The sequence below is a fragment of the Trichoderma ghanense genome (assembly GCF_004382785.1).
Source record: "Trichoderma ghanense strain CCMA-1212 chromosome Unknown scaffold_9, whole genome shotgun sequence".
In the NCBI taxonomy this organism is placed as follows: Eukaryota; Fungi; Ascomycota; class Sordariomycetes; order Hypocreales; family Hypocreaceae; genus Trichoderma; species Trichoderma ghanense.
Window position 1 is genome coordinate 453,339 of NW_027395672.1, and position 19,913 is coordinate 473,251.

At 55.7% G+C, this 19,913-nt stretch overlaps 7 protein-coding genes across 7 annotated transcripts; 3 read left to right on the forward strand and 4 right to left on the reverse strand.

The window, feature by feature from the left end:
• Positions 1–2,248: 2,248 nt before the first annotated feature.
• CCMA1212_007237 (uncharacterized protein) lies at positions 2,249–3,626 on the forward strand (the record flags this gene model as incomplete). The annotated part of the gene is made up of 2 exons (XM_073704409.1): positions 2,249–2,336; positions 2,437–3,626. 2 exons carry the CDS (start codon positions 2,249–2,251, stop codon positions 3,624–3,626), a joined length of 1,278 nt encoding a protein of 425 aa, XP_073556827.1.
• An 851-nt stretch (positions 3,627–4,477) lies between these two features.
• CCMA1212_007238 (uncharacterized protein) lies at positions 4,478–6,687 on the forward strand (the record flags this gene model as incomplete). The annotated part of the gene is made up of 2 exons (XM_073704410.1): positions 4,478–5,780; positions 6,227–6,687. The coding sequence occupies 2 exons, from the start codon at positions 4,478–4,480 to the stop codon at positions 6,685–6,687; spliced, it is 1,764 nt and encodes a 587-aa protein (XP_073556998.1).
• A 973-nt stretch (positions 6,688–7,660) lies between these two features.
• Positions 7,661–9,114, reverse strand: CCMA1212_007239 (3-beta-hydroxysteroid-Delta; the record flags this gene model as incomplete). Its single annotated transcript, XM_073704411.1, has 6 exons — positions 7,661–7,776; positions 7,857–8,091; positions 8,156–8,292; positions 8,354–8,380; positions 8,446–8,772; positions 9,111–9,114. The coding sequence occupies 6 exons, from the start codon at positions 9,112–9,114 to the stop codon at positions 7,661–7,663; spliced, it is 846 nt and encodes a 281-aa protein (XP_073556999.1).
• Positions 9,115–9,697: 583 nt separating this feature from the next.
• Positions 9,698–12,031, forward strand: CCMA1212_007240 (Secreted protein; the record flags this gene model as incomplete). Its single annotated transcript, XM_073704412.1, has 6 exons — positions 9,698–9,702; positions 9,738–10,026; positions 10,090–11,372; positions 11,454–11,753; positions 11,806–11,894; positions 11,961–12,031. 6 exons carry the CDS (start codon positions 9,698–9,700, stop codon positions 12,029–12,031), a joined length of 2,037 nt encoding a protein of 678 aa, XP_073557040.1.
• Positions 12,032–12,202: 171 nt separating this feature from the next.
• On the reverse strand, positions 12,203–13,369 carry CCMA1212_007241 (Putative isomerase YraM; the record flags this gene model as incomplete). Its single annotated transcript, XM_073704413.1, has 1 exon — positions 12,203–13,369. The coding sequence occupies one exon, from the start codon at positions 13,367–13,369 to the stop codon at positions 12,203–12,205; it is 1,167 nt and encodes a 388-aa protein (XP_073557039.1).
• Positions 13,370–13,983: 614 nt separating this feature from the next.
• CCMA1212_007242 (uncharacterized protein) lies at positions 13,984–14,613 on the reverse strand (the record flags this gene model as incomplete). The annotated part of the gene is made up of 1 exon (XM_073704414.1): positions 13,984–14,613. One exon carries the CDS (start codon positions 14,611–14,613, stop codon positions 13,984–13,986), a length of 630 nt encoding a protein of 209 aa, XP_073557038.1.
• A 1,437-nt stretch (positions 14,614–16,050) lies between these two features.
• On the reverse strand, positions 16,051–18,849 carry CCMA1212_007243 (Protein kinase byr2; the record flags this gene model as incomplete). Its single annotated transcript, XM_073704415.1, has 2 exons — positions 16,051–18,363; positions 18,439–18,849. The coding sequence occupies 2 exons, from the start codon at positions 18,847–18,849 to the stop codon at positions 16,051–16,053; spliced, it is 2,724 nt and encodes a 907-aa protein (XP_073557037.1).
• Positions 18,850–19,913: the final 1,064 nt, after the last annotated feature.

The following is a 19,913-nucleotide window of genomic DNA, read 5'->3' on the forward strand; positions in this document are numbered from 1 at the left end:
CTTGGGAGAGGGTATAATGGATCTACATGGGCGAACGAATGAACACTGGACCATAACTTTTCTGTTTCTTTTGGACTCTGAATAGATGAATGCCTGTTGTCACTCGGCTTGTCCTCTGCCGTGGCGTTCTCTCTCCTTGTTCGCCAGGCATCGAACCATGCCACTAATCCTCCCTTAGCATGCAGCAAAAGAAAATGACTGGCTGACACCCGAGCTGGATACGGACCCAAGGTACATACATGTGGGAGACCTCGAAGGCTGGGTGCCCGATCCAGGTACACGGATATCAGAGGAGCAGCAGCAGCAGCAGCAGCAGCAAGCATCCCTGCTTTATGCTCGTCTGTCACTCCATTTCCATCTTTGGTAGCGTTTGCGAATAAGGACTCGGGAGGGACGGTGAGGCTGGGACGCTACGGACGGGAGAGGTTTCGACCGGTGAGATGGATTGGAATGTGATGGCTGGGGGGTTCTGATCTCCTTGAGTTTTGCATTGTGCTCCTTGCTATACGAAGAACTTCTCCCTGAGTGTGATGAGGATTTGGACTGCTGCATGACGACAGAAGTCGAAAGCGTCATCGATGAGGAAGACACGGGATGGAGAAAGGCAGGGAGAGAAGGCAGAGCTGTTGTCAAGCTCTGAACCTGCATGGAAAACTCGCGTTAAAAGAAGAGAGCGAGCCGTGGCTGCTGGCCCGCGCCATGTCTCATCCTATGACCGGGCGACTGGTCCGCGGGTGAGAATAAGGAGGCCTGCCTTTTCGTGACAGTAGTGGACATTTCCTGATAGTAGTAGTGGGCATTTCGTTGTTAGCAGGGGACATTTCGACATTTCGTGTGTGTCTTTTCAGACAAAGAGACAACTGCTGCCGCAGAGCACCGCTGAAGGAGGATAGGAGGATATTGTCCGAGAGGAGGGGGGGAAATGATCTTGCATCTCCGTGGGTATGTAAACAAGCAAACGAACTGGGCGTGGGATAGGAGAGAGAGGGTGTCTACGCTCGGTGGCATGGTTATGAAGTTTGCGGGCTCAGATTTGGAGTTGAGCTGAAGGTTTGGACGATTGAGGGAGGGGGGAGGGGGGAGGCTGGAACTGTTGTTTTTTTTTGTGCAGATGGATAGATGAGTTGGTAGAGAATAGTGTCCCAAACACCTTTTTGTGAGTGTTTTATTTGCACAAGCAAAGCAGAGCAGAGAGGCAGAGGATACAGTTATCCCAAGGCATACCAGGTGAGCACACTTGGTCACAAGAGCGGGCTGCCTTGCGGACGAGTGCCAGGGGTGTTGTGAGGGGAAAAGAAAAAAAGCAAAGAAGACACGGCAAGGCAACCAAAAGAAGAAAACACACACACAAAAAAAAAAAAAAAAGGGCAGAACCGATAGTTGCGAGTGGCTAGCGATGCAGCCCGTCCTCGTTCAGCTTCTCCGAGTGCGTAAAGGACTTTGTATGTATGCGGATGCGGGTTTGCGTCTTGATAACCCCTGGTTTGGTTTGGTGTGGTTGTCTGGTTGCATATTTGCGCTTCAGACATGCATGAGGGACGGCAGCGGGAGAGATTGAGCACGTACATAAAGGTTTGTGTAGAGGAAGACTTTTCGTCTTTTGAGGGTTTTGTCTTTATAGTACTGCTCTTTTCACCCCTTTTGGTCTTTTTGGGGCTGTTCATGATGCTTTGGGTGGAGAGCTTCGTTTTGAGAAGGGGTGATCTGATGGAGTGGAAAGGCTTCGTTGCCTCGGCCCCTCCTTGAGCCTTCTCTCTGAGAAATAGCTCGTCCTCTGCCGCTTTCGTGGCTTGCCGTGGTGGTACGCAAACAAGCCAGACCGAGAAGCACATTTGCGCCGTGGCGCGGCTGGGTTGCATGGGGGGAAGAAGGGGGGGGGAGGAGGACACATATGTAAGGGGGGGGTTCAAAGTTCGAAAAGTGACAGGACAGAAGAGGAAGAGGCCGGAAGGACGAGAGTTTTTTTGGCTGGCATAAAAACCATCAACAACTTTGAAAATGTGCAAGAGATAAGCGATGTGTGTGTATCTCTCTGTCATGGCTTTGGTCTTTGTGCAGAAGTTGTGGTTTGAGTATGGATGGGTTTGGGGGGTATATAAGGTGTGAGAATTTCTCGGTTGATGGAGTTGGGTTGTTTTGTCCTATTCTTCGGCAGCGAGATTCGAGGTTTTTGAGATCACTTTCTTTCCTTCACAAGTTCTTTGGGTCTTGGGCTTGACCTTTGTTGAAGCCTTGTGTTTCTTTCTTCATGCAGTTGTCTACACTTCCTCCAAACTCAGGCAACATGGCTCAAGCTCCTGATCATGGCGGCTTGCACTACGTCGAGCTCATCAAGTGTACACCATCCATCCATTTCCCCTGAATCCTCCTCCCCCTCCTCCCCCTGAACCTCTCGATAAAAAAAATCCAAGTTGCTGACTCTTCTCCCTCGCACAGCCAACCTCCAGTTCGTCCACGGCAAAGACTGCCTCTTCGAAGTCCTGTCCCAAGTCAAGGCCCCCGACACCTGGCAAGTCAGCGTCCTCAAGACCGACGTGATCACCCCCCGCTGCGTCATCTTGTTCGACTCGGGCCCAAGCCTCGTCGAGGTGCTGGCCAAGCTTCACCGTCGCTCGGCGGAGATGCTGGCCACGTTCCTCGCGGGCAACGCCGCTGACGCGAGCGCCTATGCAAAATACAAGAAGGTCGAGGCGCTGGCCCTGCCGCAGAAGAATGAGCTACCCAAGAAGGAAGTCGAGAGATCTAGAAACGGAGTGGAGAAGCCTCCGCAGGCCGAGGACGAGGTGAAGCCTGCTGATGCGATTGATGCTGCTGCCCGGGCGGTTGGTTCGCCTGACAGCCAGATGCTGCACTTGAGGGCGACCAGCCCGCCTTTGGTCAAGACCAGACGGGGGAACGCCGCGCCGTGTCGGTTCAGGGGCTGGAGGTCGCCGAGTCCGCCTCGTGAGGAGGATTTCGAGCCTGTGTCGCGGTACGAGGATAGTAGTCTTCGTCCCAGAGGCTTCATCTGCCCCAACTACGGGCCGGCGAGCGCCTTTTACCGCGTGCCTGATGGTCGCAATGAGGCGTATTGGCCGAATGCGATGCCGCCCAAGGCCCCGGAGCACAGGGCCGAGGTGAGCAAGCCCGACGCTGGGAACTCGGTTTCTCCTCCGGCTCCGGCCTCGGCTGCTTCCCTTTCTACTGCCACTGCCCTGGCTCAATCTCAGCCTCAGTCTTCTCAGGCCGAGGACATGGCCCAGGTCAAGCACATCGACAAGAGCAACGTCCTCCTCTACATCTCCTGGCCCTCGTACGGCGAGACCATCGTCGCGGACCAGTGCGAGCTCAGCGTGCGCTCTCTCCAAAGCCACGTGCGCCACATGCTGCGCTCCCATGGCCCGGCGCTCTTTGGTGATGCCCTCTCCGGTGCGGAGCCGCCGATTGTGTTTGGGCCGGACGAGGCGGCTTCGTTTGCGGTGCTGATCAAGGGGCTGAGGGTGAATGGGCAGGTGGTCATGCTGGGGCCGGCGTTTGGGGATGATCTTGGGCAGGTCGTTGCTGGGAGGAAGGCTGAGGGGGCGATTCGGGTTGAAGTTGAGTTGGTGTGGAAGGGGAGGGATTTGCGTGCTGGCGAGGCCAAGTAGGGGTACTATGTAGTATGATCAGGAAGTGTTGTGATGAGTTTGAGAGGATCAGGATCGGGGACATCTTGAGGATGGAATGAGGCCTGAGGAAGGGAGGTGGCGTTGACAGTCATAGATTGGACAATATGGAACGAACTTTTACTCGGTGGATATATCACTGTGACGTTGCGCTCGCCCCTTGTCATGGTGTTCTGGTCGACCGAGCCGGCTTGTTTGTAGTGTGCTTGCTACGGGCATCGGTTCTCTTCCTATGGGATGAGGCTGGGCTTGCAGAGCACCTATGTTCAGCAGCTCAAAGTGGCTGACGGCATCTTTGGCGCTCGATCACAGGCTATTCCGTCGGAGTGTGCCCTCGGACTGTCTGGCAGATCTCGCCGTGGAGAGCAGTTGATGATGATTATGGTGGCCTTGTCTTTGTCCGATTTCCCAGTACAGTCCTACATTTTGTCACGTATCGTCATCGTCTTTAAAGTGACCTTGGCGACGACTCCAGTGTTCCGCTGGTGGAGGAGGTGTCGGCTCCAGACACATGTTGTCCTAGTTGATGCTGAGTATGCTGGCTGGTCGGGGACGATTGAGGCTCTGGTGTGAAGTTGGGTAGTGGTGGTTGTGCAAGTTGGTGTAGTAGCAACCCAAACAGGAAATGTCCGAACCAGCAACGCAAATAACTGACTTGCATCGAGCATCAAATGGAACAGAGTGTGATGCTTGAAGCTCATAGAAAGCGCACAAGCAACAGCAAGATGGAATAGAATGGCCGAGCAAGTCACATGCACGGGACTTGTGAGGCTGACGCCATAGCCAACCGTTCTGTACGAGAGAGATACGGCCAATCATCCTCATGACAGAACATGTCCCAATGGCGAGTCACGGCCGAGCAGCCACTCCGGGACGTTGAAGGACTCGACCACGAACGATGCGCCGCTCTGCACAATCTCATCATCGAGCGAGGATGGACTGCAAGCGGCCGCAGCCTGAGCGATCTCGATCGCCGGTCGTGGTGGGAGTGCTATGGCGGCGACGCGCAACTATCGCCACATGCTGCCAAGTTGAGCCCTTCTCTCATCGCCTTTCTCCAGGCGGCGTGGCACGGCTACGCATTGACGGCACAACCTGAGCATGCCTTGTTCAGATACTTCGTCGGACTCAGCTCGCCGGATCAGCTCTGGGAGAATGCCAACTACGGCGACGACGAGGATGACTCCAACAAGCGGCGCTACGTGACGCTCTACACAGCGAATTGGACGCTGGGCAGCAGTCATCCCCTGGGGCTCGTTTTCGATCAGGACATGTCCACAGCAATGCAGCACATGTCCATTCACGACACGAGCGTCACGATGAATGGTCGACAGGTGTGGCTGTCCCTCGAGCTCATTCTGGAAGCCTTCCTGGACATGATGGATCAGGGCAAGGCACTTGCGGTGGACTCGTCCTACGATGGAGAGCAAGAGAGAACCGCCCCCTGGGTTATGCCCTCTTGTACGGAACGTGACTTGGAAGAGACGCTTGAAGCCTTCGACCGACTCACACGAGCGATTGAAGCTCGAATGCCTGGATCTTCCTGTACCGAAACGCACCACCTTGGAGATATCCTCACGTCGAGCGCACTCTCCCCAGACAGTTTCGCAGGCCGGTTTCTGGCACAGGCACCGGAGGTTCGATTTCGCTACATTGCACCCGGCCTCCGGATAGCCCGCCACCAGCCATTCTCCTCAATCAACATCGAAGAGGGCAAAATGAGGCCTGTACTGCTGTTCGAAAGCAGCCAGGTGGCTCATCAAGACACGCGGCCAACGCCATGGGGAGAAGACGTCGTCATACCGCCGTTCCCGCCCCCGTTCCAGGAGGTAGCGAGTTATCCTGCCGGAGTCTATCTGACGGAGACGGATCCGCACGGCGCGCATCCGTTTGAGGACGGCTGCGTGCTTATCCTGCCGTATGCCATCGGCGAGAATGGTTGGGCGCGGACAAGTGATGGGGCGCTGTTCGGGGAGGATACGCATGCCAGGGGTCCAATTGCGAGGCCGGCGGCGAGTAGCTCGGAGCTGTATCAGCAGGGATTCAACCATTTCATACAGACGCATGACGTGCAGCTGAAGCATGTGCTGGAGCGCTGGGCAGAGATGGTGGAGGGGGGGAGGTGGGCGGTGGATGGTGAGGGCGTGGCCGGGGGGGTGGACAAGTGGAGGGAGGCTGATACGGAGGATGGCTGGCGAGACTATCAGTTGCCGATGTCGTGGTGATTTTGTTCGTTTGGAGCGGCATATCTCATAAAGCTGCGAACGTATAGCTTGTATAGAGGTTAAGCTTAAGAGACCTTAACTAGGAGGTTCGAAAACGATACATGTACTCGAGGAAAAGTTGATATCCACCCCCTTTAGGATGAAGGACTATGTTGCTGGCGGGAGAAGCCGTAAAGCGTCAAGATCAGGTTCGACAAGATCAAATCCAGATCGCCTGGATCGTTCAATCCACACAACTTGATTATGTGCTTAAATAATCGATGTCTCCTGCTCGTCTGTGCTTCAAATATGGCTGGGCCAACTTCCCATTATCATTGTGTGACCTCAACCCCATAACACAATAACCACTGAGAATAGGAACCGATCATCCTCACCTTGTTCTGATACTGAACCGCTGCCACGCCGTTTTTCTCGACTTTGTGGACCTTCACGATCTCGAACTCATAGAGATGCGGTACTCAGCCATGCCAGGCCACATCTTTACTATCTGGACAGTCTTTCTTGCGGCAGCTCGTACGGCTATGGTGCGTCTTATTTGCGCAGAGGCACGATTCGAGTTCTCCAAGGACTCCAGGCTCACTTGGCCAATCTTGTTGTCTACAATGTTTCTGGATACAAGCTATGAAGGGGACGACGAGGAGGTTATAGGGAATGAGGTGCCTTTGTCAGAATCCGAACTCCTGGAGATTAGGAGTGCAGTAGCGAAGATCAAGTCTTGGAATATGAGAGGTGGGGAGGAATGGATAAGGGAGAACTTCATGAATCTTGTTTCTTGTGCCATGACTGAAGATCAATCACCCTGGAAAGACGAATCATAATCATAGCCGGTTTTTTTCATTTTTTCATTTTTTTTTTTTTTTTTTTTTTTTTTTTTTTTGAAAAATACTGCTCCGACAACACTTTCTTGGTCCTGAACATAAGGACTTATTATAAGAGAAAGGCTAGCTGGTGGGCTTGCTGCTTTGATGATATCCCGTGGCAACGCAGGACGTGCGTGCTGTAGAGGCGACTTGAATACAGGCTTTCTTCAAATATGGGTTCCTCCGTTGCTTCCGTCAGAGAATCTGACGTCGAGGCGAATCGTCTACGGTTATAGACGTCTTCTAAAGGTAAAGGACTGTGAATTATTGTATGTTGACCTTGGTTAGTAGCTCACCAGCACCCCAGCTTGGCTATCCAGCATCCTGACAAATCCACATATGCCTTATCACTGCTATTGTTCTTATTAGAATACAGAAGAGTTGCTATTTCGGCTATTATTTATTGCTTTATAATTCTAGTCTTACTATATTCTTCTATGTCTAGTGAATAGAGTATTCAAATTCTACGCATCTGACTCTCGATTTATCAACATACCTTAGAATGCCGGTTAGCTTCTCCCCTGAAGAATCCCAACTTTAGAATGATCGTTGCTCAACTTAAGTAGGAACATACCTTGACGCTCTCTTCTGCTCACTTTCTGAAGCTGAGTGAGCAGTTGTTATTTGCTCCTAGGCCAGGCTTCCGCAATGCCTACTCCATCAAGATGCCGTTACAACCCTAGTTCAACTGTTCGCGTGTTATATCACACAGAGCACAGGTGTTGACTGTTCCCTGTGCATACTGGCACACCGGGTGAGTCTGCGGTCCGAGCCAAGGGCAAGAAACGGAGTCTGTTGGCCAAAAGCTGGATGAACATGGGGGAGGCCAAAGTCGTTGCGGTAGACAAACGAGGCGGATACGAGAGATAGGTGACATGGACGATGCCTTTGAATTTGTACTGGACACCGAGTTATGTAGGATGGATGGCATCTATTTGCTCCTCTGCCGAGTTTCCTTCTCCTGCACTGCTCGGAGTGCCTTCGCCTCCTTCTCGTGCAGTGCTCGGAATGCCTTGACTACCTGCTTGTAGCTATCCGCCAATAGAACTGCCGCGGGAGCAGAATCAGCATCTACCAAGTGGGAGGCGTGAATCAAGCCAGAAGTTGGTGTGGGGAGAGGGACTCACCGAGAGGGACAACGACCCAGGGGGCGTTGAATCCGACATAGTACACCCAGAAGTAGAGGGTCTCGGGGCGACTGTAGGACACGTTATGGAGGCGTTGCTCGGCCCAGTTGGTGCCGTAGTAGAGAGCCACGCCGTAGAGGTGGGCAACGCAGACGATGGTCTGGAAGAGGTGCCTTGACGGGTGGCTGGTGGAGATGCAGAGGAGGGTGAGGAGGCTCAGGGGGCCCCAGGCGAACTGGATGGTGGTGTTAGGGCATCCTGCGGACAAGATGGACCAGGATTAAGGATGAGGTGCTTACCACGGTGATGGTTTCAACGCAGACGGTGAACGTGTCAGAGGTGAGGTAGCGGGAGTCGGAAAGGGCGTATTCTTTCCAGAGCTGGGCGAAGAGGGTGTTCATGCCGGAGATGTTTGTGCGGTGGAGGAGATAGTATCCTGTCGCGTTCATGATTAACAAACGCGGGCTTGACGAAGCAAGACAGGAGTGGTGACAAACCTTCAAAAGCAATGTGCAAGAAGCCGCCTGAAGCCCAAGGATTGGAGTCAGCATCTACTGGTAGGTGGGGGGTTTCTGGGTGCATCACTTACACAAGGCGAACCAACAAGCGGCAAACCGGTCCACGGACCGGACACGGCGCCAAGAAGCGGCTCCGGAGCGGCGGCCGGAGAAGTAAAAGACGGAGAGGACAACGGCGCCGACGAGGGTCCCGAAGAGGGGGAGAGAGCGGGAGAGCGGGAGGCCATTCGGGACGTAGTCGGGCAGGGAGATGCCGAGGGGGTAATACGGATGGTCCGCCTTGATTGGCTGCCGCTTATAGTTGAACAGGCTCCATTGGCTCATTGTGGAGGCAAGGGAGATGACGACGAGGTTGAAGGGATGAGATTTTTTGGAAAGCGGTGGAGTGCTGTGAATGGCTGGTGATGGTGAGAAGAGGGGTGGCGGTGTGTAATTAATTGGATGAGGGGAGAGTGGCCAACCCGTATGATAGCTGGAGGGGAGTCTCCAGAAGAGAGTTGCAAGGATGATGAATACGGCTGTATCAATGGATTGCCTCTCTTGGAGATGAGATGACCCTTCCGAATTGACTTTTTCTTCACAAGAGGTTGTTCTTCACGAAGAGACGGGTGATGTTGCTACCCCTGAGAACAGTTGGGGTCAGCACCTATCGATAAGATCCCCGTTGAAACACGATGGGTGCCTGAGGCATGGAGGAGGAGGAGTATCAATCAGTACATGCACTTGGTATCTCGACCCATGCTTGTGGGCTCACTCTCCAGCCTCGACTCTCAACAAAAGTCCCCATGAAGGATATCTCGGCCCGGGCAACACTGCGACGTTGTTCAGATTCGCCGCTTCGTTGCCTGCGACTGGCTGATTGCCCCCGGTCACCACTTCGAGCAGATTGAGGCTAGAACAGCTTGTCCGACATGCTTCTTCAGTCCTTTCTCTCCCTCCCACATGGGCCAAGCAGCGTTCCTGGCTGGCCCATCTGCAGAGCGAGTGGCTCATTGATGGCACGGCGGGAAGCGGCCGGGATGCGTTACATCGGGTCGACGGCTGGTCGCGCTCACCTCTGGGTTCCGAGATGCCGTGAGGCTGCTTGGGAAAGGTCGCGTCTCCTTTTGCCTCTGGCTGTGCAGACCAGTAGACTGTCAAACTCGCTAGAATATCTACCAAGGACGAAGCATGAGAACTGCGGTATGAACCGAGAGGCAATTCCAAGCATCCACAGACCATGTTCAAGTGTTGACCTGCGGAGTAGCGGATCGTCACTGAGAAGAGTTGCAAAGGTGTGGAGGTGGCCGAAGAGATGGCGGGGGTCGAAAAAGATAAGAGGCCATGAGGTGTAGAATATGCCCGGCTGGTTCTTATAAGACAGCCCAGACGTCTCGCACCCTAGCCTGTCTTCCCGTCGACCAGAGATCATTCTCGCGTCAATCGGCTTCCCGCGCGCGGACCTCGCCCAGATGAAGACTCTCGCCATCGTCAACGGCCTCGCCGCCCTGCTGCCCTCGGCATTGGCCTGTGGCGGCGACCACTCGTGCTACGGCCCTACCAACACGGTCGAGCATGTCCGCCATGTCAAGCGCATCCAGCCCGGAGCGCCCAACGCGGCCTATGGACCCAAGGCGCCTCTCGAATGGGGCCAGCTCAACTTTCTCCATACGGTACGCCATGTTGGAGGGTTCACGGCAGAGAGGCGTCGGTAGCACTAACTTGCCATCTAACAGACCGACACTCACGGCTGGCTCGAGGGTCATCTCAAGGAGCAAAACTACGGCGCCGACTGGGGTGACTTTGTCACCTTCTCGCGCCGCATGAAGCAGACGGCCGGCAACATGGGCGTCGACCTGCTTCTCATTGACACGGGCGATCTGCACGACGGCAACGGCCTGTCAGACGCCACGACCATTGACGGCACCGACTCCATGCCCATCTTTGACGGGATCGACTACGACCTGCTGACGATTGGCAACCACGAGTTGTACATCTCCGAGGTTGCGTACGAGATGTTCAACACGTGGGCGCGCAAATGGGGCGACCGCTACGTCACGTCCAACGTCAAGGCCTTCAACCAGACGTCAGGCCAGTACGAGTACATTGGAGCGACGCACCGCTACTTCACGACGCCAAAGGGGCTGCGCGTCATGGCCTTTGGCGTGCTGTTCGACTTTACCGGCAACTCCAACGCCTCGCAGGTGCTCAAGGCCGCCGAGATGGTCCAGGAGGAGTGGTTCAAGGACGCCGTCGAGACGTGCGACCCCATTGACGTGTTTGTGCTGTTTGGCCACAACCCCGTGCGCCAGACGGACTCGTCCAGCACGTTCAAGCTTGTCTTTGACGAGATCCGCAAGGTTCATCCCACCACGCCGATCCAGATCCTGGGCGGCCACAGCCACATCCGCGACTTTGCCGTCTACGACGACAACTCGGTTGGCATCGAGTCGGGCCGCTACTGCGAGACGCTGGGCTGGATGTCCATGACGGGCTTCGACGCGTCCAACAGCAACTTCAGGGGCGTCAAGAACCCGCACGGCGTGCCCAACCCGAAGAGGCCGGCCCGCCCGGGCGCAAAGTCCCCCTTTGTGTACTCGCGCCGCTACCTGGACTGGAACCGCCAGACCTTCATCTACCACACCAAGCAGACGGAGGCGGCCTTTGACTACGGCTCCGGCCTGCGCGTCTCCGCCGAGGTGTCCAAGGTACGTGACGAGCTCAAGCTGGGCGATGTGTACGGCTGCGCGCCCCAGACGTGGTGCATCTCGTGCGTGCCCTTTAACGACTCGAGCAACATCTTCCCCGGCGTCGTCTTTCCCGCCGTCTCTGCCATTGTCGTCAACAAGACGCGCGAGGACAAGTCGCGCCTCATCATCGGCAACACGGGGGCGATCCGCTTCGACCTGCACCAGGGGCCGTTCACCTACGACGACAACTTTATTGTGTCGCCTTTCCGGGACTCTTTCCTGTACATTCCTGACGTGCCGTATGACTTGGCCAAGACGGTTCTGCCAAAGTGAGTTTTTTCCCATCTCATCGCAATATGGCACGGCCATACCATGCGTGTGAAGAAACTGACCCCCTTGCCCCCCCTTAGACTCAACAGCGGCCCCATCGCCAAGCGTGACCTGGCCACCATGCCCATCCCTCGCGACTCGTGCACCGATCCCACCTTGGGCTACCTAACCCGACGCGAGATGCGCCAGAGCCACGGCGTCGTCCGCCGCCAGGAGGTTGTCACTTCGGGCTACGTCACGACCGACGACTTTGGCAGCGACGGCGACGACACGGTGCACACGGGCATTGAGGACTACCCCCTGCCGGGCTACTTCCAGGCCGAGGTCAACTTTTCCGAGGGCAGCGACCCCGATGTTGTCGACCTGATCTTCGTCGACTTGTAAGTTACTCTGCTCGCAACGATGGCGGCGATGACCTAACTTGTGCAAAAGCATCGAGTCCCTCATTCTCGCCGATCTCGGCGGCAACTACACTTCTGACATGGTCAGCTGCTATATCGACTGCGATTTTACCTCCCAAGGTGCGTATGCTTTTTTTTTTTTTTTGACAGTCCTCGTGTGAACTACAAGGCTGATGTGTTTGTTAGACTTTATGCTTCCTTATGCCAAGCTCGCATGGCAGGACAACATTGACAACTGCCCTCTTGCGCAGGCGTAATGACTGATGAGAGATGAGAGATGAGAGATGAGTGGTTAGTAATAAACAAGAAGAATCATGGTTAATATCTGAAAGAATCGCATGCCCATGCCAGCAATGAACGAACGTCGTTGCTCCGTGAAGTGAAACTTGTACGTCACGCTATCCAGTAATGCCCTGTCCAAGTCCAGTTCAATAATACACCTCTCCCTTCATCAACACCCTCGCCGTCCGCGACAGCTTGGCCTCCTCAATCCTCCCCCCTCTCACCGTCGTCCCGACGTCAACCACGCCGCTCGGATGCCCAATCCTCACGACATCCTTCTTCTCCCCGCCCATCATCTCGGCCGCAAGCGTCCCGCCCATCTGCGACGCCGCGCCCAGGCACAGCGCCAGCGTCAGGGGCACGGCCTTGTGCGCCTGGCCCATGGACATGGCGAGGCACTGGATGTCCGTCTGTGCCGAACTTCTTGCTGAGGGATCCAGCAGGAGGACGACTTTGGGGACGCTTTCAACCTTGGGATCGAGGTGCATCGCGAGGGCGCCTGCTTGGCGGATTTGTTCGAGGCGGGCTCTCAGGGGTGCGTTGGCTTCGATGGCAGAGGGGGTGAGGGTTGCGGAGTCGAGGCCGAGGCTTGATGCTGTTACGAAAACGCCGGGGTTGCTGACGTCTACCAATGAGGCCCTGATGCGCGATCCATCCGAAAGAAGGAGCTGATCGACGGGGTTCCCCGTAGGAAGGGCCTTTCCCGTCTTTGCACCGGCAGGATCGAGGAAGCTGAGCGTGATGGGGGATTGCGTGCCGGGAACGCCGTCCATGGCGTAGTCCCCGCGGGGATCGTACATGAGCGGGCTCCCGTCGAGTCTGAACCGCGAGAGGACGACTTTGTTGGTGTTTGTGTTGAGGATGCGGAGGGTCGCCCAGCGGGTGCGCGAGACGGGGTCGTAGGAGACGGAGGAGGGGACGCGGGAGGGCGGGACGAGGCCCATGTCCCAGATGGCGGGGCCGACGATGGCGGTCATGTTGCCGCATGTGCCGGCGAGGTCGAGGGTTCCGGAGCGGATGCCGACTTGGACAAAGGTGAATTCGGCGTCTATTTCGGGGGAGGAGGAGGAGGAGGAGGTTGATGATGGCGGGGGAGAAGGATGTGAGGGGGGCCCGACGACGACGACCTTTGAGGTGGAGGAGATGCCGGAGCCCATGCCGTCGAGCTGGCGGGCGTATACGGGGTCGGGGGAGCCCATTGCGGGAGCGAGGATGGGCTGCCATTGGCACGGGACGGGGGGGAGGGCGGAGCGGGTGAGGAGGAGGCCGGTGGAGGTGCCGCTGCGGACGAACCAGGCGGGGAGGCGGCGCATGTTGGTGTACCGGAGAGACGTGTGGTTTTGTGCGTGAGTTGCGGGGTTTGTAAGAAGGAGGGTTGTGGTGAATCTGAGGAAGTGTGAGGGGGTGTATCTGAGCTTTGATGGTCTTGTTGTGGAGTGAGATGAGATGAGATGAGTTGGTGTAGGTGAGAGAGATGAGATGCCGAACTTTGTATGGAGTAGTAATAGCTGGGGGTGGTGGGGGTTTATGGGGGGGTACGTATGGGGTAGGGCTGATTTGTGTGCATAGCGTAGCCGATGAGATGGGCATTTCGTGCATGAGCTGAGCATTGTGATGAGGCGACGGCGGCGGATGATGATGAGAGAGCTTACTTGATGAAACTGACGGTTGATTGAGTGAGCTTCAAGGGTTGCTATTCTATGACCATGGTCAATTGTGGTTGATGAGATTGCAAGTCTTTGTGTAGTTGCAGGGTAGTTTGCTCTAGCGAGTTCGGTGATGGGAGTAATCCCAATATCATGTCCACCTTCTGATAGAATCCATCATGAAAATCGCATACAAGTCTATAGCACGTCATCTTAAAATCAACTTCCCACCGTCTATAGACCACCTCCACATCAGCCACTCACTCAACACATCCAAATCATCACCCCTTCACCCGTCCACCCCAAAACCTCCTCAACGCATCCGCATAACCCTCCCTCATCCCCCAATTCCCAACCGCATCCTCCAATCCCCTCTCCATCCTGTCCACATACTCCTCCTTCGGCCTCCCCTCCCCGTTCCTCTTCCGGTCCACATACGCCAGCACTTTGACAGGCGTCAACTCCTCATCTCCGCCGTTCTCCTTGCCACCGCTGCTGCTGCTGCTCACCCAAGACGCCTCGAGATACACCTTTTCGTACGCCCAGGGCACGCCCTCGTACCCATCCAGTCTGTCCTCGTCTTCTGGCGGCAACAGGTACAGCATGCCGTATACATGGCTCTCTTCCTCCCTCTTCCCCTTTCCCTTTCCCTCATCATCATCAGCATCATCATCATCATCATCATCATCCTGCAGGACGATATTTGCATACCCCCTCTCATTAATGATCCACCTCCACCCCGACAGCTTGCCCAGTCCAACGGCCGTAGAATACGGACACCGCTGCCGCATCTGTTCGGTGGAGAGGTTGCTTCCGTATGCGAAATAGAGGATCTCGCTCCTGTTTTCGTCGGTGATGGTCAGGGTGCTGTCCTGCGAGTCTTGGCTGCTGTTGCTGCTTTGGGAGTCCATTCTGGTCTGTTTTTTTTTTTTTTCTCCCCTCTCGTTCTCTTTGTGCTTGTTCTGTGATTTTTTTGTGTTTTGTGTTTGTGCGTGTGTCTTGTAGGCGTGTGTCGACGTCTGTGTATGTGTGCGAGTTGTAGTGTTGTGTGGGTTATGTGGTTTTGTTATACCGATGGTGTAATCACTGATCTTTCTCAGTCAGCTCTTGTCTGGCTCTGTACAACCAATAAACAAAAGATCTTTGATTGAACGACGGGTGCAAGTTCATGCAAAGCAATGCATCCACACGCACCTTTAATATCCTCCACAAAAACACACGTACAGTACCAGTGCATATAAAAGTATCAAGATCGACGCAGCCTCGTCCAACGAAGAACGCCTACCGGGAGGCCTGTTCCCCCTAGAACCAACCACCCCGGATTGTCGTCTTATGCAAGGCTGTGCACGGGCACCCCGAAAAAAACAAGGCGGATCTCGAAATTAAAGAGGCTTACATTCAACGGGTTTGACGGAAGCACAAAGAGCAGTTGAAAAAGAAAATAATAATTGAATCCTTTATGGCGATAATGTCCTGTTTTTAGAAGCAGTTTCGATAGTATGAGTGAATTGAATATGTAGAAATGAATAGAGCAAGTAGGTGAGGAGGAGGAGGAGAGGAGGAGGAGGAGGAGGAGGAGAATGGCGTGTCAAGGTACGGAGTACAAGGTCAGCCGATGACTCTAGGCAGCAGAGCAGGTCACTTTTGTCCTGGGCTGGAAAACAAAAGGCAGCTGGAGGAATGGGCTTGTACCGACCGGATCGGCAGCATGAATGACTCTTGACCATGTTGTATTCCGTGTCCTCTTCGTCTCTCGTTATGCTTTCCTTGTTGCTGAGTTGTCTTCTCGGGTTCGGCCTCTTCCAAGTTCTTCACACCATACCTACGCTAGATGTACAAAGGTTGGCTTGGATCACGATGAAGATGTGCAAGTCCGCTTCCCTTCGGTTTCGAGCACCAAGCATCAAAGGCTCCTTAGGTATCAAATCATCATCATTCATGCTAATTCGTATAATACACTTTAGATGCTCATATAACGTCCTCCAATGCTCCGCCCATGGACTGCATTACCGCCACAGCCCTTGCACGGGCTGCCTCCAACCAATCTGTCGGGGCTGTTCCTCTTGCAACCTGCAAACAACCACCTCCAAGCCCTCCAGTCTCTCGGAGAAAGGCAAAAACTCAATTTTTCTCGTGATTTGCAAATGAAAGAGCGAAAGTAAACAAAATCCTTCGCCCGTCGCCCTATATTGTGTAGAAATGATATCCGTCGATATATCCGCACCTTGCGTCTATTGATTGTTGTTCTTCTGTTGAGGTGCCTGCCTTGTTGCGTCCGTTGAAAATGCAGAAAAGAGATTAATGGAAAATTGGAAAAAAAAAAAGTTATCAAAGATGGAAAGAGACAATCAAGTAATCTGAGCCAGAAAAGGGCTGAGCATCAGCTCATCGGCACTCGGTCGCAGGTTGTGATCCAGCTCAAACGTCTGGCCCAGGAACGTCTTCGCATCGTCGCTAGCATGCTCGGGTATGGTGGGAGTTGCCTTCCCGCCACCGATCCTGAAGATGGCCTGCAGCTGGCTGCAATCCGGGAACGGATGCGAGCCCGTCATCATCTCGACCACCAGGCAGCCCAGAGACCAAATGTCGGCCTTGCGCGTGTACGAGGTCTGCTTGACGACCTCGGGCGCCATCCAGAACACGGAGCCCTGCATCGACGGCCGGTGCTTGTTGTTAGCAGCCCCGTTGAGGATGTTGGACGCCTCGAGCTTCTTGGAAATGCCGAAGTCGGAAATCTTGATGGTGCCCTTGTTGTCGACCAGGATGTTGGCCCCCTTGATGTCGCGATGGATAATGTCCATGTTGTGCAGGTAGGAAAGGCCCGTCAGAATCTGCCTTACGAAGCTGCGCACCAGGGGCTCCGGCAGGGCGCCGTACGAGTTGAGCATCGTCTGCACCGAGCCGCCGGGGACGTACTCGAGGAAAATGTTGAGATGGTCGGCGGAAGAGCTGCAGCCCAGGTACTGCACGATGTTGGGGTGCCGCAACTCCCGCAGGAGGCTGATTTCGCGCTTCAGGGCGTCAATCATGCTCTTCTTTCGGCTGTCGGTCTGGCTGTTTGCCCCGGGCGCGGGCATCTCGACCTGCTTCACGGCCAAGAGCTCTCCCGTCACGGCGTGCAGCGCCAGGTACACGCTGCCAAAGGATCCCTGTCCGATCAGCGCTCCCTTCATCCACTTGTTGTCGTCCCACGAGTCTCCGGCCAGGAAGCTCTCCAGCTCTTCGTCGGCCTCATCCTCGTCCTCGTTGAGAGCCTGCTGCAGCTCCTGGAAAGAGCCGGATCCAGTCGACCCGTCCGCGTCGTAGTAGCTGGTGCTGGCCGTGTTGCCATCGGGGTCTGTGACGCTAAGTCCAGTGGCGTCGCTTGCGTCCGAGAAGGAGACGTACGACTTGCGGTTCGGTTCCGTAGGTGATGACGCTTCCTCCTGCAGGGTCCCCAACATGGACGACGCAATCGAGTCTCTGCTGTACAGCGTCGGGGCTCGTCCGCCCGGGAGGCGAAGCTTGGCCACATGCGCGTTGCCGCCCAGCCAAGAGTCCGCGATGGTAGGGATGGGAGGGGCATCCTGGATGCTCGAGGCAAAACTCAAGTTGCTCGCCACGCTAAGCCGGCTATTGATCTTGCTCAAGCGGGTCGACCTCCTCATGGAAAGCCTGGCGGTCCGGTCAATGTCCTCGCGGGCATGGTCGGGGAAGTACGACGTCAAGTCTGATGCGATGAGCTCGCTCGGAGGCCGCAGCCCGCCAAACTGACGGAGCCCAACCTTTCGCAGCGGGTTGCGCTCAGGCGATGAAGGCCGGTCCAGTTCCCTGTACGCATTCGCCGTGTTTCGCTCTCGGGCCGCGAATGAGTCGGGCGACAGGGGGTTTTGAAGCTTCTCGTTCCAGCTCTCGCCCAAGACTTTCTGCACCTTGAGCTGGCTCCTCTTGTCTACGCTTTCCAGGGCCCGCGCGTACTTCTGCTGCTCCTCTTCCATGGCAATGGCGGCGGCGCGCTGCAGTTCTGCCTCGCCGGGCTCTCCAGCTGGCACTCTTCTGAGGATCAGGCGATTCCGCTCCGGCCTCCGCTGGTCCTTGATGATGCGCCACAGCTCGGTATCGCCCAGGCGGCGGCATTGGCTGGGGTCGGCATCTATGCCGGTCAGAACCCAGAAACAGTAGTTCCGCTCATGATCTTCGCGGAGGCCAAACTTTCGCAGAGTGACGCGCATGACATCCTCGCAGGTGTTGCACTCTGCAATCTTGACCACCTTTGTGACGCCGCCGGTGGAGATGACTCGGATGATGTGCTGGCCCTGGGGCAGGGTGGCCATGAGAGAGCCATCCAGGCTGGAGTTGTTGCGTGTGTGAGAGGGTATTGGGCGGCCGGAGGAAGCAATCGTCGTCGCATTCTGGTTCTGGTGGGCCACGTAGCCCCTGCCAGAGGGGTATTGCTGCTGCTGCTGCTGCTGCTGCTGTCGTGTCCGCGCGTCCGGCACTGGTTGGGGCGAGCTAGGTCGAGAGCTGGGTCTACCGTGGTCGGAGGCGCCGGCGCCAGACATGTCGACCTGTCTCGAGTAGCGCTTGTTGATGGACGGAGTAGGCGCGGATCGTGTGTTGGAGGATATAGTAGAGCTACCAAGGGTCTGCAGAGGGAGGATATCTAAGCCAGCAAACGAGTCCTGGAGACAGGGGAACATCAACTGTCAGCATTCCTCTCTTCTCTGCTCAAACGCTGGGTAGGCGATAAGACTCACCCTGTTGCGCTTCTTCTGGTTGGCGTAGGCCTTTGTCCTCAGCTTCTTGATGCTGAGAAAGAGACGCACGCGGTCGCCAACCTTGTCGATGCCCATCTCCTTGAGGACCTCCTTGTCCATCTCCAGCAGGTTCTCGCCATTGATGTGGTTCTTGCGGAACAACTTCTCGTATTCGCCGCACTTGACGCTGGCAAGGTAGTCGCACACTCTGTCCTCGTCCCAGTTCTTGACGGAGTCTGGCCCGTCCGTGTCGGAGAATTCCGACTCTGTCGGGCTGGAGAAGCCGTGCGAGTTGCCAGCCATGGCCGGTAGTCTCCTGGATGTGGGAAGGCCGGAGGAGTAGTCGGTGGTGACCATGGCGGGCGCGCCTCCCAGCGACGCCGGATATGTGGACTTGGCGAGCATTGCCATTTCCTTTCGTTTGACTTATTTTTTCGCGCTTCTGATGAATGTGTTTGTGGGCTTTAGAACGTCGAGTCTCCGTCTCAACGTGAGAGAATCTTTGAGTGGTGCTTCGCTTGCAAACGCGACCTGCGGCGTCTGCGGCTGCGGCTGTTTTTTTTTCTTTTTTTTCTCTTTTTGGTGAGGGGGGGTTGACTCTTTTGTTGTCGGCTTGATACTGTGATGCCTCCTTCGTTCGTCGTCGTGCTCGGGGTCTGGCGTGTATTTTCCCTCTTCTTCTTTTTTCTCTTCTCGTCCACCGTCGATTCAGGACCCAGGGCTTCAGACCACCTCGTCCGTGGTTGCTGCTGCGGTCGTCACGACACAGGCTCCCGGGCTGAAGTCGATCGACGGCGTCGAGACAGGAGGGGAAAAAAGGGGAGCAAGCTGCGAGGTTCTTAGAAGAATCGAGGAGCCCAGCAGCCCAGGGCCGAACGGGGAACGAATTGAGAAAATAGCGTCCAGGCGGGGGGGGGGGGGGAGACGGCGCTTCTCCTCCTGTCCAGTGCTAGTCCCTCAGGTTAGCACTCGGGTTAGCAGGCCTGACGGGCGATTGGTGCGTGTGGCGATTGGCCACGGGCGGGCCCCTGCCCTGTAACCTCGTGGAAATCAGCGCCGATGCGCTAAGAGAGGTGCGCTGAAGAAGCGCGGGTCTTGGTTCAGCGAGTCCGCCCTGGTGCCCTGTCAGTCAACCGGTGCCTGTGCCTGTGCCTGTGCCTGTACCGGTACCGGCACCTGCGCGGAGACGGAAGACAACCTGCGACACGGCCGCGACGAGAGGCTAAATGAGAGATTGCCGATCGACTGGCTGGCGTGTTGGGCGACTGGTAATGAAAGGAGCGACACGGCTTCTTCTTTGTGCGAGCCCACCGGACGGCCTCTGGCACTGGAGTTGACTCGGGCCTGGCGCTAACAAGTTGTGGCTAAAGTACGAGGGAGTAGCATCGAGCGTGGAGGAGTATCGGTACAGAGTACGAACTTGTCAGTCGTACCGAGGCGATTCACGATGCGAAGCGGGACGTGTGATGGGCTCT